This window comes from Egretta garzetta, unplaced genomic scaffold (assembly GCF_000687185.1).
Source record: "Egretta garzetta isolate BGI_Z169 unplaced genomic scaffold, ASM68718v1 scaffold782, whole genome shotgun sequence".
NCBI classification, from domain to species: domain Eukaryota; kingdom Metazoa; phylum Chordata; class Aves; order Pelecaniformes; family Ardeidae; genus Egretta; species Egretta garzetta.
The window spans coordinates 348,131-366,617 of NW_009258785.1; the positions used below are offsets into that span (position 1 = coordinate 348,131).

General features: G+C 40.3%; 1 protein-coding gene across 1 annotated transcript in view; it reads left to right on the forward strand.

Moving 5' to 3' along the window:
• Positions 1-18,162, forward strand: part of POLR3B (RNA polymerase III subunit B) — a 79,929-nt gene extending 61,767 nt beyond the window's left edge. Inside the window, exons 23-27 of the mRNA XM_009649472.2 lie at positions 3,072-3,175; positions 4,037-4,203; positions 6,475-6,588; positions 12,663-12,836; positions 17,640-18,162. Coding sequence (XP_009647767.1) covers positions 3,072-3,175; positions 4,037-4,203; positions 6,475-6,588; positions 12,663-12,836; positions 17,640-17,769 — 689 coding nt within the window. The 3' untranslated portion in view covers positions 17,770-18,162. The remainder of the gene's footprint in view (positions 1-3,071; positions 3,176-4,036; positions 4,204-6,474; positions 6,589-12,662; positions 12,837-17,639) is intronic.
• The last annotated feature ends 325 nt before the right edge of the window (positions 18,163-18,487 follow it).

Genomic DNA, 18,487 nt, shown 5'->3' on the forward strand with positions numbered 1-18,487 from the left:
TGATAAGTGCAGTTAATGATTAGATTAGATTAGATTAGAACTCCGGAGTGTATAGGTGAGAGCAGATTCAGGCCCATCGCAGTGTAGCATTTGTCTGAAATTGTATTGCTAAATTTCACGTGCAGCATGTAAAAATTGTGAGGGGAAGAGAAATGAATGAAACCAAATTGGTTTGTATGTCCTGTGTGAATGCTGGGGAACAATTTTCATGTGATGTCTAAATCAGTAACAGTTAAGAAGTCTTAATAACATGTAGTAAGAGCCACAGCAAAGTTACTGTCTCCTATTTGTGAATATTGGGTGAGGAGTAGTTGTGAGTGAGTGAGCAGCTCAGTTGTGAAGTGCGGTTTATGCTTGGACAGGGCAACATTTGGAACTTGAGGCTGTCTTAAATCCAGTCTCTTCTCCTTTACTGTTTTATTAACCAGTTGCAAGTGATAATTGCACTTACATGGATTAATTCACTTGATCACTTTTCGCAGCTGCTTGGCAATGCAGAACTGCTAGGCTTGCCTTTTTACTGCCCTGCTGCAAGCCCTGGCTTTCAGCATTCGGGGCTGAAAAAGTAGCAAATTCAGGAGCTTACAGTGCGGACCTGCAAGCATTAGTCTCTGAAGAGCTTCTGAAAGCAAGTGACTGCAAAATGAAATCAAGTTTACATTTTTAAATGAACTGCAGTTACGTGCTTTTAGAAGTAGCGTTGCATACAGGAAAAATGTCTTTCAGCTTTTTAAGTTTTTTATGAGAAAGAATGAACTTTCATAAAACATAGGGGAGGAAGAAGCTTCTCTCTGTCCTGTTCTCTAAACACACATGGGCATGCTATAGGTCTGTTGTAAACTCAGTGACTTCTTAAGATACAGAAGCTTAGAATTGAGGTTTTATAGCTTTCTCTTCTTTTTCTTTTTTTTCCCCCCTTCTGTAAAACAGAAACTTTATAAATGGGCCTAGTGAGCTTCACATTGCTGGATTCTGTCTAAATATTTTGTTTTTAACTTCTAAGCTCATTATGCTGTCTTTGTGTTAACTTGTATTAAAATCTGTCAGCTATGACTGGTCTCATAACCACAGTCAGCGGACCAGAATAAGTTAATTATTTACTTGTGTCACTAGTGCTCTTCATCTAATGAAATGCACAGCTGTGTTAGATCTGCAGTTGGGTGTGTAGGTCCCATTGTTATACAAGTCAGCGGAGGGTAGAAGCCGCTATGATGGAGAGCCCTCAGTTCTTTCTGCTGTTCTGCCTTTCTGTGTCGATTTCATGGATCTTTTATCATTCACTTTCACACAAAACAAACAACACAGTGGCTGTCTGCTATGGGAACCAGCTTGGCATATAAAAGGTTTTCAGAGCCTAAAGTAATTTTAAGTTAGCTAAGATTTAATTTTTGGCTTACAGGTGCCGTGAAGTCCAGATGCAGCCTAATGCTTTCTTAGAAGTAAATGCGAATGAGGCAAAATGCACATGCCATAAATACATATATAAGAAAGTATTTATATATACAATTTTAGGATAAAAAGAGCACAAAGAGATAGTGGGTTGGTTTTTTTTTTTCATTTTCAGCAAATGATTGCTGCTTGGCAGGGTGAGGTAGAAGGATGTTACTGATTTATCGTAATAGAACAATGAAAATTAGTTTCAATAGGTTTAAAAACTTAATACAACACGCACACACACCCTTTGCCCCAGACACTCCAGTCCTTTTTTTTTTTTTTTTTTTCCTTTTTCCCTTCCCCCGTTAGGTACCCTCGGGGATGAAGTACGGAGTGTCAACCTGCAAGGCGCCACCCTTTGCCCCAGACCCCCCAGTCTTTTTTTTTTTTTTTTTTTCCCTGTTCCCTTCCCCCATACTTACCATTCTCATTCTATTAACTACTGTCCCGTACACCTATCTCTGTCTTGCTTGGACAGTGGAAGAGGAGCTCCCTCCTGAGCAGACGCCAATATCCCCCTGTGAACTGGCTGGTCAGGGGATGCCTTTTTAGGATGTAACCAGCACCCTCAGTCTTCCAGGAGCCCCCTCCGCTCCAGGACTGTTCCCAGAGCGTGCTCTGGCAGTTGCAGCAGGCTGATCTCAAATAGCTTGTAGACTTTTTCAGCTCTAAGGGCTTCTGGAAGAAATTGTCCGACTGAAACAGTAGCTTTGGTTCAAAGGAGTATGAGCTTAAGCAGCTGCATTTTAGCACCTGAATTTGAATGTTAGCTCTCTTGGTCATTTATAGCTGCAGTATGTTGATCTGCAGAATGCACTGTAGAAACAGTTGTAAGGGTTGGAAGGAAAATTTTGGAGTTTATGATAGACTATTTTAAAAGAGTTTTCATGTTTCTGTTTAATCTTTCCTAAATAGTTTTAGAGTTTGGGGGGTTTTGTTTGTTTTACATTCAATACTGATGGAGACTGAAAAAGCTTCCAAAACTTGTAAAGGTACAGTTTGTGTTCATGGACTGACAAAATATAAGCAGTCTGGGGAGTGAATTGTACTTTGTAATTCATCGAAGGCAGCCTTTGCTCAGCGAATGAATGCTACCTGAAAAAATCTTCGAGTGGGTTGTTTGTTGGTTTTTTTTTTCCCCTACTTATCTCCTCTCAGTCCCTGTGAAAGTCCTCACTTGATTTGTTTTTATTCACAGTATTTAGCAAAGATACATACAATAAACAAATTTCAAATCAATAATAATTCTGTATGTCCAAAGAGACAGGGCCCGACTTTCTTCATTTTTTTGCAGGAAATTATAGCATCACCTTTAAAAACTTGGTGTCCCTTGAGATGTTCCAGTCTGACTGGTCAGAAGTTTCTGGCTGCCTCTGGAAAGTAAAGCTTTCTTCCCTAATTTGCTAACTCACAAATCAGTGGGAGCATTATGTAAGGGTATGCTAATTTTGCCAGTCCTGTCACAAGGGCTCTCTTCTAGCCTGCAGGTTGTGAGCACTGGTCATGGTAATGAATCTGGGTAAAAAGTGATCCATGAGAAAGAGAGGAGGAGGAAAACATTAAAGAAAATCTGGTGATGAGCGTCAGCCCTGCTGGTGGTTTGCTGTTCGTGAATTGAAATGTTTTCTCTTCTGCAGGGGTGTGTGGACTGATTGTTCCTCAGGAAGACATGCCATTTTGCGATACAGGAATCTGCCCAGATATCATAATGAACCCTCATGGCTTCCCATCGCGTATGACGGTTAGTGGTTATGTTACAATTAAAGAGACAGTGTCCCCTGATAGAGAAAGTGAAGTACAAAAAAAAGTTTGAAACATGGTTTCACTGAGAATATTCTCCAGTCATCATGCCACACGCTTGCTCTCCTATAAGTATTCAGCCCTCTATTCTGCATGTTTTGAAACTGTAGAAGGAGTAAGGGTACAGGCTGTTTGTACATCGTTCTCATTGTGTTCTGCATCAAGCTAATAGGAATACCTCACTTGCACCCTTTCTGTTTGAAAATGTCTTGCGCTCCCTATTTCTTCCCTGTTACCTATGCCCATTAAGCTGACTGGGGCAGACGGTGAGGTGAAGGTTGGAGAGGAGGTTCAATAATAGATCTAGACCTGTGTGACTTCTTACATTACACACGCCTCCCTGGAACTGATGCAAGTCTTGCACCTGTCCCGCAGGGTCACACTAAAAACCTCACAGCCTGGCCTTTATATGGGACCTCCACTGATCACTTCGTACAGCCTCTGGTCTTTTTTCCTTTGTTAGCTTCTTCCCTTCTGTTCCCCCTGCTGCACTATAGCGTGTCAGTCTCTCAGGTTTTTTCCTAGAGCAGAAGGCCACACTGGATCCCGCTTATTTTCCAGACAACTGGAAAAAACCAGAGCTGCCTGACTCTGGACCTTAAAGGTGTTCCCAGACCCTGCGATGAGTCTGGTTTTCCCCCTTCACACAAGAGTACTCCTTGTTCTTGGGCTTCTTTCACTCCTCCCGTTGCATGCGATAACCCAGGCTGCCATCCTGGACACTCTGCCTGGCTAACTTAGGCAATCCAGCAATGTGCCCATACTAGTGAGCAGGCTGTTAACTCTGCTTGTCTTTGCACAGGTAGGGAAGTTAATTGAACTCCTGGCTGGAAAGGCTGGGGTCCTCGATGGCAGATTTCACTACGGAACAGCTTTCGGAGGCAGTAAAGTTAAGGATGTGTGTGAAGATCTCATTCGCCATGGTTATAACTACCTAGGGAAGGACTACGTAACATCTGGTATCACTGGGTAAGAATCTGCTGTATAGATTTAAATGGTTCAAGGGGGTGGGGAAATCCTGTTGAGACACATCTGAAAAATCTTCTCATGTCTCAGAGCTCAGGAACTTTCTCTTATTTGCAAACTACCCTGTGAGATGGAGGGAAGGGGCTGAAGAATGGTGTGCTGCTTTTTTATTTATTTCTTCCTTAGACATATTTCGTGGTTCCACATTTTAAGAATTACTAGTATTTACGTGGCTGTAAAGTGACTGGCCCTTGTAGTACATATGAAAATTTCACAACTTATAGTGCAAGACAAAAAAAGTAAAATCAAGGTTTTCTTTCCGAGAGATTGTAAGAAATTTCACGTTGCTCTATATATGTTTGGAATCAGATAAGCATTTTCATGTTGACTTTAATAGTAGTGTAAGATACGGATTTGGAGGCAGGTGTCTGTTCCTTGAGAATATTTTTTGTGCACTCTTTTTTCTTTTTTTTCTTCTTTTGATTACACAATGATTCAGTCTGGCATAATACTCTAATCTGCAAACTTCCTGCTGTGTTGATCAGACTGGCTTCTGAGACACAGAGTTCAAAGAACGTAAGATAGTTTAAGAACAGGAAAAGGCCATATGGCTTCACATGCCTGCCCCTCCAAAATGTATCTTAATCCTACCTTCCTGCTATTTTTATTATCCTCCCAGTCCCCTTCTTCTCAAGGAACAAGTTTAGGTCTCTTTTGTAATTTTTTTCTAATACTTTTTATTTTAATTGCTTTTCCTACCAACTTAGTCCATATGTTGTTTCTCTTTTTGTTTCAGAGAGATGATTTTGTTTTCTTTACCCACTCTCTATTCCTAAATTGTATATCAAGTATCCTGGTGTTTGAAACACTTTCTGTTGATACATCATGGTAACTTCTAAAAATCTGACTAATCTTGTTTCCTAGGGAGAATAAAATCATGTAGCTCTAAAAATCCCCCATCCCCAAGCTTCAACTTTGTAGTACCCTATTTAGAGACTTTGCTTTAGGATACTGATATTCTTCCAAGCAAATTTCACATGCTTAATCTGTTTGTTATGAAACTTGAGGGCAGATTTCATAACAATGTGGAAGTTTGCAAATTCCAAATGTCTAGTTAAGTTTTATTATTTTCTTCAATAGGCGACTTTTGGAATAACGCTGCATCATGTCAGTAATGACTCTGAATGGGAGGTGCAATACTATTGTCTCCTGCTTGTTTTTACACTGCACATACATTTTTTAAAAACAAATCTGTGTCCATGCTGAGTTTGTCTGTGTTAAATCTGGTTGTTCTTGGTGCTGAAGGTGGTAGCTGGGAAATGACCGTGTGCTTTCAACTGGCGCTTTCTGATCTTTAGGTGCTTAGTCTCTTCTTACTGTTGGGGGTGTTTTAAACACAGAAATCTTTAGCCATTACCCCAGCTTGTAAAATGGAGTAACACCCTCTGTGCTGCTTACAGATGTTCCCAAGGTGATGCAAGTGCCTAAACATGGTTCTCATGAGCCCGTTCAGCGGGCTCATCTGAGGCCCCAGTGCTAGCCAAGGCAGTGACTTTTGTCCTCTGGATACAGCTGCTGAGCAGTGCTGCAGGGGCAGCTGGGCTGATGCACAGCCACTCCAGGAGGGCTTTCACCCATCTGGCTCTTGGGTGCTTCAGTGACACGCAGGGAGAATGAGTGGATGGGGAGACTGTCAAGCTCATAGCGCCAGTGCTAAGCTATCCTTGCAAATGCAAGTTCCTTAAAGTGCTCCTATAAAAATGTTTTGAGCATTTATGCTGCATGTATTTGTTTACATACATGCTTACCTTTGGTTTGTGTGTGAATTATATGAAGTGAAGGAATGTAAATAGAAATATCTTAAGTCACTCTTCAGGGTCTGACACATTTGCAGTCTTGATCGGTTACTGATGACACACTATTGAACCAACAACCCTGTGCAGACAGAGGAGGGACTTAACATGGTACAGCTGAAACAGGTACCTGCAGCCGTAGCAGCATGTCTGCACATTGTATGGCCAGAGTTCAGGGGCTTGTTCCTTGCTAGGGTGGATACAGCAGTATGTGGTGCTGGAAGTGTACTGCTCTTGTGTTCAGAAGGGTTCCCTGTGGGGTTTTCAGACTGATTACCCGGAAAGCCCAAACACATTTTTCTAGGACTCATGATCCCCAAATTGTTTCAAATTCCTCCTGTACACAACACTCTTGTCTCTCTTAAGGTAAGTACGTGCTAACTGTGAATACTGGTTTTGTTTTGTTTCTTTACTCCTTCAGGGAACCCTTGGAAGCATATATCTATTTTGGCCCTGTGTATTACCAGAAACTAAAGCACATGGTGTTGGATAAAATGCATGCAAGAGCTCGAGGACCCAGAGCAGTGCTCACCAGGTATTGTTACAGGGCTAAGCACAAAATTCTTGTGTACATTTAGAAGTGTGCCCAGCTGAATGAAGGGTATAAAACAAAGTTTGCTTACCTTTTGATACTTGACACAAAATGCTATTACCTGTTAATACACTGTTACAGACTGAAAGCTCTCACAGTAGACTGTGGCAGGAGGTTGTTCTGAATGTCCAGATGTGCTCTATGTGGGCCAAAACTGAGTTTGCTTCTCAGCCTTCTGTTAGCAGTTGGTAAAAATACCATCCGCTGATTGACAGTGCACACTGTGGCCCTTTCCTGTCAGATTGCTCATATCGTAGGTATTTTAGGAGGATTTTTTTTTCTTTAACATTTGTACTTCTACAAAATCAGGTATGAGTAGAAGGAAGAAATGTCTTTTAATATTTCAGCATCCTTTGGTATTCAGCAGGTTAAAATTGATGCAGCCCGTGTCTTCACCTGTCAAGGCAAAGCAAATGCATTGGCCCTAGTGTAGTGCAAACATGCATTAGAATAATGTGCATCCCTGGTAAACCGCACTTTGCCTTGCAGGCTCCTCCATTCAACTCTAAAACTGAATTTAGGGTTCTATGTGCTGGTCCACAGTTATCACTCAATACCATGCAGGAGAATAGCACTTTTACACTAATAAATTGCAAAAGTTACAGGGATGCCAACAGTAAATCTCCATTTTTATTTGCCCAGTTAGAGATATGTCCTCAGTTCCTTTAGAGTCATGATCGTTGCACTAAGCCTGAACTTGGTTTCTCTCCAACAAAAAGGTTGATTACCATGTTGATGTCTTCTGGTGTCAAATTTCGAAGGCAAGCAGATGTACTCTGAGTAATAGGTAATATAAGCCCCTGGAGGTAGGCCTATGTTATCTGGACTTTGGGGGAATTTGAGGCATCCTGCTTTCACTGATGTTACTTACCTTTTCTCCTTGAAGCCAAGCTCTATGGCTGCTTGCACTCATGTTCTAAATTGCTGATATTCCTGGCTCACAAGAAACAGTTTAGTGGCACAAGCTTTGCTTTGAGAAGGCTTCTAGTGGATCGTTTAGTTAACCTCTCTCCATCACAGTAGGATTATTTGCTAAATTTTGCCAGAAATTTAGTTGCCAGCTAGTCTTGAATATTCCAGCAAAGATTATTCCAAATGTCCTTTGCCAGTCTTTCTGGACTATCATGTACGCCATTTGTACCTCACCTGCTGCATGGTGGTACTCTTCTTTCTGACCAGTCCCTTTTGTACTGTTTTTTGAGATGTAAGCACAAATTCATGTCTATCCTCTCCTTACTCTTCCCTATAACAAGCATGATTCATACTCTTTTAATTCTTAGTTTATTTTTATGCCTCTTATCATGTGCTGATCCACTTCTCTTGCCCTGTCTGACTGCACAGCAGGTTAGCAAGTCTGTCCTCTTAATAGGCGCAGCTTCTACCTGTTGATGTGGTATCAGAGAATGGAGGGGCAGGTCTCTGCTGTACCTGATACAGAAGTATTATTCTCTTTTACTTTTCATTGCATATTTCCTATGCTTTTTGGCTTTCCAACCTCATGCTGTCTCTAGGACAAACTGAAGTTCTCTCACACTTTCCATGGAAGTAAATACCAGTGGTCAAACTGGGAGAGAAATCATGAAAAGGTTTTGTAATTCTTGGCTGAACTTTTCCACCAACCATATTAAGAAGAAAAGCATAGCACAGTCGTTATTTCCTACCACAGCTATATGAACATAAATTATATTGCCAAATAATGTTATGTCTGCCCCATTTTCTATTCTTCAATGTGTTAGTCATGGTATTGGTGCTTCCCATGAAAATGAAGACTCGCTGTCTTAGCTAATGGTGCCCGCAGTTGACTTACTGGAGCTCCAAGCTTACCCAGATCCCCTGATCTGCTTTTGTACTGTCTCCCCAACTTCTCAGCTGTTTAGAGATACTGAATTTAAATGAAACCTAAATCCCAAGTCAAGGTAATGTTTACCTGTAAAGATGAAGGTGGGGTGATTTCCCCCACCCCTTACTTTCTTTAAATTCTTTGTTCCAGTCAGTAGCATCATGCTACACAGCTAGAGCTCTTTATTCAACTTTCAGGAAAGCTGGTGGATGTTCAGTTTATGCTGCCTCTTGACTGGTCTTTTAGGAATTTTCTTTTTTCTCTTCAACTAATAAAACTTTTGTTATTGCCATCGCCTCTGCTTAGAGAGTCTGCTTTGCCAGCTTTCATACTCACTATTGTTTTATCATCCATTGCACTTACTGGAGAGTAGATTGCCTCTAACATTGTTTTTTGCTTCTAAGAGTAGTCATGTAACAGCTTCCAAGATGGACTTTGGCTGTTGTTTTCTTGAAATGCATTTTATTATATATCAAATGTACCTTAACTGACAGAGCAAAGCTGTATTTCCATCTGCAATATGGCAGAAGACTTGAGTTTCTTGAACGTCACTGATTCTAGATATTGTTCTGATTAAAACAAGACATTGTAGAATTGCAAAGCAGCGCTCTTTATCAACACAGTCTAAAACCACCAGGATGTTGCCCTCTGAATTGGTAGTTAAATGAAATGCAGTACCTAATTTATTTCGCCATGAGTAGTTGACAATTAATTTAAAACATAGTTCTATATATGGTGTTGCCTAGATACCCAGTCCTGCTAAATCTTTTTAATAGATAAACTGCTTTTAGTTTTCCTTGCAAGAGATCAATATAAGCTTTCTGCATGCATAGTTGTTTTGATGGACATTGTCAGAGCTACCACCTGCGTGTGTTTTGAACTTACCAGATATGCTAGTTCCTATTATACTGCAAGGGGGGGATGCGATGACACTGGTCAGGGCTCCTCTCTGCTCTCTGGGACTGTGAGCACGGTACGCGCTCCTCCTTGAGGCAGTGTTTTTCTACTCCACTTCTTGGGGATCAGTGTTTCAGCCAGCGACTCCATTTCAAGTTACCCACTGGTTTTCTGTAACAGGCACAAGGGAGATCTGCTGAGACCTACAAGGCCTGCTGTCATTCATGGGGGTAGACTTACTTCTCCCCACTGGCCACTGAAACAAGGAACAGGGCTGAACCCACTGTTCTTCCAGAAAATGCAGAATTAGTGCCAATAAATTAAAAATGTGCTTAAAAACACTGAAGTTAATTGTTTTATTTTTTTTTCTAAATGCAGCAGTTAAATAGTATGAAGACCACTTGGCCTTATTTTTTTTAGTTAAAGAATCACTGCATTTTATTTAACATTTGAGAATTTTAAGAACTCTCTTTTTAAAAAAATATCTCTTTAATTGTATTCCCAATCTTATTTTCAAGAGTCTGCTTTGTTTTCAGAATATTATATGTAGAATAAAGAATGAAAGTAGTTGCCCAGAGCAACAGCTGCAGTGTACGTGTGTACAGCGGGAAAGGGGAAGCACAAATGCTTTATAAATACAGTTTTAAAATTTTAAACAACCTTTGGTGTGAGGAATTTTCAAACTCATGTGAGCTGGAAGAAAAATCTGATAGACTTAGGGAGCATAAGGTAGACTTCTTTCAAAGGCCCAATCTCAATATTGAAATTTTTGGTGCTTTAGAAAACTACTTTTTAGGGAGGGAGGATTTTGTTTGTTTTGTTTTTTTAATGAGGTCATTTTGACAGTGGAAGTGAAACACTTAAGAGCTTAAGACTTGAGTTGGTTTTTTTTTGTTTTGGGGAACTTTTTGTGTGTTTTTTTTTTTTTAATGGGATTTCAGCTGCCTTAGAAATCTTCATCCTGTATCTGTTGGAAGATCCATGGCATATCAACTCTTAAAGGGCTAGAGTTGAGACCAAATAATTTTTCAAGAGGTTTTATCCTCCCTTAATTAGATTGAGACTTTATTGGGGCTCACATTTATAAACCTATTTTGTCATTTTATCCTGTGGAACAGCACCAGGTAAAACTTCTGAAAGTAGGCTTGTGTATTAACTAATATTATAGAAGCCAGTTAGGAAAAGGAATTCAGGCACTCCTAGCACCACAGCAAATGCCTGTATCTTTGGAGGCCCCAACTGCTTTTAAAATCTCCCTCTTGGGACTTCAGAAGAGAAACTGCATTCACCACAGGGTTAGTCCTTTAAAACAGTGCCTGAACAGTGATGGTGCCGTCATCTGCGGAGGGGGCCCTAGGCAGTTTAATCAGGATGTAAACAACTTCTATCCATTCTCCCAACAGTGGGAAAAATAGGTTATATGAATGAAAAGGACGATTTGAATTACAAGCAGATTAGTTTTAAGGTTCCAGTGTGGTCAGAGTAAGGGAAACTACTTCCCCCTAAAAACAAATACAACTTGCAACTTTAGAAGATATTTTGGTCTGGTAATTAGGTATGGTTTTTTACGCTTGTTACAAAAGACTAATAGATGTTGAAGGCTTTTATAAGTCCTTTTCTCTGAGTTGCAGTAAGTTGGCAAAACCTTATTTTTAATACATTTAGTATGCTTAACAAATAATAATATAAACAAAGTGTACTCCAAAAGTTATGGGCCAGATCCATCATTGGATATTCTAGGTGGATTACACTGCCACAGGTATCAGAAACAGCACCTAAACACGGGCTTTCACAGAGCAGTGAAGCCTCTTATGATTTCCAGTAACATTTTTTTAATTCTTTCTCTTTGCTGTCATGTTTCATGGAGTACACTAAGATGGAAATATTTAATAAAATGCGTGCAGTATATTAGTGCTTCTGGAATTTAAGATTGTCTTTGCTTCATAGTTCACTCTAATATTTGCAACCCAAGTACTACAGCATTGTGCCAGTACATGAGAGTAGAACTGACACTGTATGAAATTGTAGTATGTAGTTGAAAGTTTTGACTGTGTCCAAAACAAAAAAAAATTGGCTTAAACAATTGTAATGTTAAATAAAATATTGTACCTTGCCTTTTTACATCAAAATCTGTAGCGTATGCTTACATTGCTTTGTTAAAACTTTCGTCTAGCACCATGAGGACAGGAAGTCTTTCCAGACAAAAAATGAAAGTTTGATTTGTGGTGAGGAACTAGAAAACCAGGAACCTATAATGAAAATTATTCTATTAACCATCAGACATGAAAAAAAAAAATAGATAAATGTTACTTTAAAAAAAAAAAGTAGGATTTAAATAATGAGTTAGTAATATGTATACTACTTGTCTGCTGCTTTGTTTTGGTATTCTCTCCCAGATCAAACATGGGTTTATTTGAAGAATTTAGTCTTAGATGTAGTTCAGCTGAAACATTAGCTTGATGATTCATTCATTAGCTGCTGAATATCGTTTCATTTTCATAGAATTATAGAATCATAGAATGTTTTGGGTTGGAAGGGACCCCTAGAGGCCATCTAGCCCAACCCCCTTGCAGGAGCAGGGACACCGCTAACCAGATCAGGCTGCTCAGAGCCCCGTCCAACCTGGCCTTGAATGTTTCCAGGGATGGGGCCTCCACTACCTCTCTGGGCAACCTGTTCCAGTGTTTCGCCACCCTCATTGTAAAGAATTTCTTCCTTATATCCAGTTTAAACCTACCCTGTTTTAGTTTAAAACCACTACCCCTTGTCCTGTCACAGCCAGCCCTGCTAAAAAGATTTTCCCCATCTTTCCTGTAGGCCCCCTTTAAGTAATTGTAGTTAGTTAGCAACAAACTATAATTAATATAATAATTTATATTTAATGATCTAGAATAATTTATATTGTATTAATATAATAATTTTAGTTAGTTACAAACTATAATGAATATCTCATCAAAAAAGGAGTAACAAATCTGTGCCCAGATTGTCTTGGTCTCTTTTTGTTTTCACTTACTCAGCTACATTCTGTGAGGTAGAGCTGTGGCCTGACACTGCAGCTGCCACTCACAGAACTACATCATGTTGTTAGTGCAGGAGCACAGGCGAATTGCTCCAACTTGAACAACACATTCGCGAGATCAGCAGCTCTGTTTTGTAGAACGCTGTTGTCCATTGATCCTGTACTGTTCCTACAGTTTGAAGACAGGCGTTCCTAGAGTTGTAGAATGTATGTTCTGGAATACTTACTACATTTTTTTTTTTTCAAATGTTTATTTCAAAGGCAACCCACTGAGGGTCGATCACGTGATGGTGGTTTACGTCTTGGAGAAATGGAACGGGATTGTTTGATAGGTTATGGAGCCAGCATGCTTTTATTGGAGAGGCTGATGATTTCAAGTGATGCCTTTGAAGTGGATGTTTGTGGACAGTGTGGCTTGCTGGGGTACTCTGGCTGGTAAGTTGTCTTAACTGTAATGCTTTTTGTAAATCATGGTGTCCCTGCCTCATTTGGTGCATGTGACGTGTTTCCTATTTTCAAAAAAACTCGTGATCTCTGGTGCATAAAGCAAAGTGATACAGAGTACACGTGTTCTATGTAACAGAACCTTGTCTTTGGTTATAGTGCTTCTCAGTTTTAAAGTGCTCACAGGCACCAATTAACAGTCCCATGCACCTTAATCAAAACCAGTGTCAACGTTCAAAATTGGTATTTGGAAAATTGGTGACAGGAATGGTCTTTGTTATGGTATGATTGAACTTAGGACTAAAGTGAGTGTGTAGTCAATGGGCCAGGGGTCTCTCCTGTTGCAGGAGCACAGGTATTGTCTTCTACAGCCTGCTGTGCTTGTGGGAAAGGTTACCTTCACTCTGCCTGCTGCCTTCCTTCCCACCCTCACAGGGGATTAGTAAACGCCCAATCCTGTATATCGTCTATTTTTTGAAAAGGGGAAAATAGCTGTGTCCATGTACTTGACTCTTCTGGCATCAGAAATGAGATTACTAGCTAGGCTAGTCACAGATGAATACAATCCTGGTACAATCACACATGTTGAACCTCACAAGGCTGGAGAGAGTGGGCACAGAAGAGCGGGAGAAGAAACATAATTGCTTGCTTTCTTGTTCTCTAGCTATGGAATTGATAATTGCATGCATACAGCTTTCTTTGACTGTGCCCCTCCCAAATGCCTTTTGCTTTATAGTCTTGTGAAACAAGATGTTCCTCTTTGAAGCATCAGACAAACGCACCAACCCCATGTTGGAGCCGGAGAGACAAGCAGCTGTCTGGCTGGAATTTCAGCTGGCTTCTTCCCAACGGCCTTGTCCCAAAGAAACTTATCTCTAAACTAGCTAATGGTCTTGCTGTCTTACTCTGGGTCCTAAGCCAGTACTGAGTTTATCCCCTGCAAGACAACTGGTTTTCTGGGTAGGGGAAGCATGAAACTGGATGTCAAAACTATGTGAAGCTCACCACATGTAACACTATGGGCTTTGCTCTATCTTTTCTCTACAGTAATTTTGAGATGCTGGATTTAAAGTTGCCTTCTTTCTATGCTGGAAATACACCGCTATTATTAGAAGATAGGGAAACTTCTTTTTTATGTTTTTTAGAGGTGAGAGTAATGTTTTGCTTTAGCTTGCTTTCGGTTTAGCCAGGCAGAAAAACAAGACTTGTGAGATCAATAGGAATTTATGAGATACAACATTCTTGCAAGCTTTGTGAAAACAGGTGACCTGGAATCCCATGGCTAAGGGAGGAAAAAATAAACGGTGCCAGTTCAAGTTACAAGTTACTCTACTATTTATGTCAGGGGAAGGTGGGGAGTTGAAGGAGGAGGAGAAAGATTCATTTCTGAATACCTTACAAGAACGTTGTTGGAAACTTGCCACACCTTGGATATCCAAATCAATCCATATCACTTGGGAGAGGCAGGAAATTGGATTTCATTCACTTTGGTGCTTCGACTGATTTTTCCATTATACAATGAAGTAGGAAAGTAAGGTGTGTTCTCAGTTTGTGCAAAAGTGACAGCTACTGTTTCTGAAGGAAAACTTCTGCTTCTGTGGAGCAGAAGTTCAGACAGAGGTAGGAAAACACATGTGAAATCCAGAGGAGAGATGCGGCCTACTCTATGCATCCTATTGTGGCTGGTGATTTTTAGTTGGGCAGCGTCCTACTGGCTTTTGTGCGGTAAGTATTTATGAGAGTCCTGTTTTTCTTGTGCGTACGCTGTATGTAACAAGTAAGGCGTTTTTCTGATCCAGTTCTCTTAAAATTACTGCAGTGCCAATAACAGTTGAAGGAAGTTGTCTGAAAGGAAGGGCATTCCGTAAGTCAAGCAACCAACCACTTCTAACTGTGTAAAGCACTGCCTTCAAAAAACTCAATGCAGATGTAGCTCAATTATTTTTTTATAAGACCTTGGCTTTCAGAGCAGTCCTTGAAGATTTTCAGAGACCATAGGAAGCGACAGTGCCCTGAAGAAAAGTAGGAATTTGAACTTTAGAAATAGTATTACATTTTATTTTTAAGGTGTCGTTAATATATTTCATATTTTGAAGTTTGTAACAAAGTTTAGTAACTCTCTTTAAATAACTGTGAAAGCAGCTACTCTCTCAGAGCCAGACATTCTTGCAATCTGATTCTGTGAAAAGCTGTCTGATGTGTGAGAGTAATCAGTAAGAGGTAGTTTCTGCTAAATGATATGCTGTGTCTACCAGTGGCTGAAGAAAGTGGCCCTATAATGATCATCACAGTAGAGACCAAGTCATTAAGAGAAACTTCAAAACGGGTCTTTTCAGTCATTCTGGCATTAATAAGACATGGCTGGAAGAAACCTTTTAGAAACATACTGTTTGGTGGCTAGCATTAAGGGCACTTGTCTTAAGGAAGCTGAGCCCAGACAAGGACTAGCCACTGGGTATGTTTTTCTGCAAGACAGTAACAGCAGATCAGTGTTGGGGCCTGAACTGGTACTGTTGCAGAGGAAGGGGACTGTTGTGGCAGTGACAGAATTTGTCCCCATCAAAAATACAGTAGAAACTTACCGTGACGTACCCGTTTTATGCAAATTTTCCAGCTTTGCTGTTGTACAGGTGCTCAGGGGCAGGACTCCACCAAATGCAATGAGCAGAATTTGGTCCTTTTTTGATGATGAGAAGTTATTCTGACCCCTGGAATCTGAGCATTTTAAAATACACATGAGGAAAAATTTTGTTTCTGGTCCAGATTCAGCCTTGGCACAGTTGCCTTTTCCTGTCCAGCTTACTATCAGTTCTAGTACCAAGTTGTCTTTCAACTACTTCAGTTTCGGTGATCTCTGTTTGACGGAGCTTTGTGATTGTGACTGCACCTTAACCTTTCTGGGTGATCCCCATCCAGGTACAAAGCAGGCACAGAATGGTGTAGCTTTGAGCCTGAGTGTAGTGAGTGGTCTCTGCTCCTCGGTCCCTAGTAGCTGTAATCAGATGCCAGACATCTGCTCATAGCAGAGAAGTTGTGCCTCATCAGGCTTCCAGGGCTTGCAGGGCTTCTGTTGAGAGCAAGTGCTTGCTATGTTATCGTCAGAAAATGGCTTCTGTTTAGATCACTTCCTCCCACCGTAAAAATGTACCTATCCCTATAAATTTAGACTAGGGGCGTAGTAATAACCTGCAACTGAGGTCTACTGTTTTAAAGGCATAATGTTAACCCTATGTAACAGTGTCTACAGGATAAGCCTGTTCCAGGGAAACGCCTAGTCCAGTCTATTACGTTCTTGCTGCCTACAGTGAGGTTTAGACAAAGCCAAAGCAATTACTGGGAATAAATGAAGCTTCATTCCTCATCGTGAACTGCAGAAATGTAATTAAGGCTTCTGTACCACTGATTGAAAGCTTTCTTGGGTTAAAAAACAATAAAGAAAAATACCCCAAGTACGGAGCATGTGGAGGTGAAGGCAAGGAAGGCAACCACAGTTTTCTTGGCAAATAACCAGCTCTTCGGCATGCTCTCTAAGTATGTCTGTAAAAGAGAAGTAGCAGAGTCTGAAAAAGTAACTGGAAGACTAATGGCAACTCTCATAACCAAGAACCTTGTTAACACTGACCAACTTTATTGGACCTGTCCCCATTGACTTCCACGTGCTCGAGGTCAAGTTCACTGGTATCAGAAACGAGTCAGCATCTACAATAAAGCCAATGCTGACGCTCAGCCTCATTCTGTACCACAGAAGCACGTAGTAATTTTGCTAATTCTTCCTTAACTGGGTCTTCAGACTGCTATGACTTTATGTCAGAAGTATAAATTTGAAACACAGAAGCAAAAAAAGAGCTTTGTTAGACCATCAGGAAGTGCTGAGTCCCTCTGTGTTCCCAAAGGCCTAGCTTTCTCAACCCTTCAAAACCAGAAGATGGAATATAGAGGAAAATTATTAAATAAGGAGGTTGGAAACTGGTATTTATAAGAAAGATTTTTAATTTCCTTTTTGTGTACACAGAGTATGAAATTAAATAATTTAAACAGTTGCTACCACCACCAAATTTGAGTCCCGATACCGGAAAGATGGCTGAGTGACCAGCCTGTATATTCCTTACATGGTCAAGGTTGTATCTAAATGACAAAAAATCCCTTTCCCCTAGAATTTTAAGATCATTATTTGAGTAAAGAGCGCAACAAATATGCATTAAAGCAGTTTTACTGGTTTCCCATCTTGACTAAAGCTGTAGCTGTTTGCACTGAGAGATGTAAGATGAGAGATGCCTCTTTGCTGGAATATGAACTGATTCAAGACATTCTAGGGTGAAATTGTGTATAAGGAAAAAAATGAAGTGTGAACCTTCTTTCCTCCTGCCTTTTTTTTTTTTTTTTTGTGACATACATCTCTAAGACAGAAATTGGACCATTAACCATGTTTTCAGAAATACTTAGCTTTGTTCACCTCGTTCCTTTCCTTATGCAACGCTGAATTTGTGTTGGCAGTTATGTGAGTGGTGAAGAAGTAGAAGTCAGTCCTGTGAGCTGCTGAGCATTGTGATTCTCCTCCAGGAAAAGTGCGGGTTTAACATTAAGCTCCTATTGACTTCAGATTACTTAAGGGCTTAAAGTTGTGACTGACTTAAGCGCTAAAATGTGTCTCAAGCACTTGGCTCTCTCTAGGACTGAGCCCAGGGTTTAAATGCAGGTGGACAAAGATACCAGTGGGTAATGGCAACTGTTTTTTTTTTCTGCTGAGCTTCATTTATGAGCCAACTCTGACTTTCTTTTTGTTTGTTTCCCTAGGTGCCACTACTGCAAATCATCATGTCATGTGTCTTCTCTGCGCATACCTTATGCCTGTAAACTCTTATTCCAAGAACTGCAGTCAATGAACATCATACCTAGGCTAAAACTAGCTAAGTACAATGAATGAACAAGATAAGAAAGATGAAAAAAAGAACTTTACAGAATTTGAAATCCAGTGTATATAACTGGAAGATTTTTTTGGTGAACAGGAGTAACTCTAAAACCTGAGTGGGTAGAAGGGAGGTGCGAGACAGTGTAAGAAATCTTTCCTACGTATCCTGTCAGCTTTAAGTTGATAGGGGAGACTATGTCAGTCGAATACACTAGGAGCAGTTCTGAAAGCCTTGATTTGTCTGAGTGAATGGGACATGTGGGAATTGTGGAATAAGGCCATGATCCAGCAAAGCACTCACATCACTTCAAATGACCTCATGCTCAGTTTTGAAAAGTGCTTTGCTGGACTAGGGCTTGAGCTCAGCTAAATGCACATCTTATTCATAGAGGTTAAGAAGGTTTTCTAGACCAGTGTAATATGAAAGATCAATAAATGTTTCAAATAATACTGCCTGAATATGTGTTGATGGTTGTATGAGGATGGTAAAGCTTTTTTGTAATGTCTAAACTATTTTCCAATTCCTAAAGCATTGCAATTTTCTTACGTAGTGTCAGGCTTAGAGAAATGGCACTAATTTCTCAAGAGCTTGAAATCAGATGTTTTGAGTGAGATTTCAATATGCAGGTGCATTTGCGTGCAAGCACTGGTGTGATTATACTGTCACTCTGCTTTCAGCTGAATTTATGCAGTTCCCTTGAAGTTCAGGGGGCAGGAGGGGACTGCAAAAGCA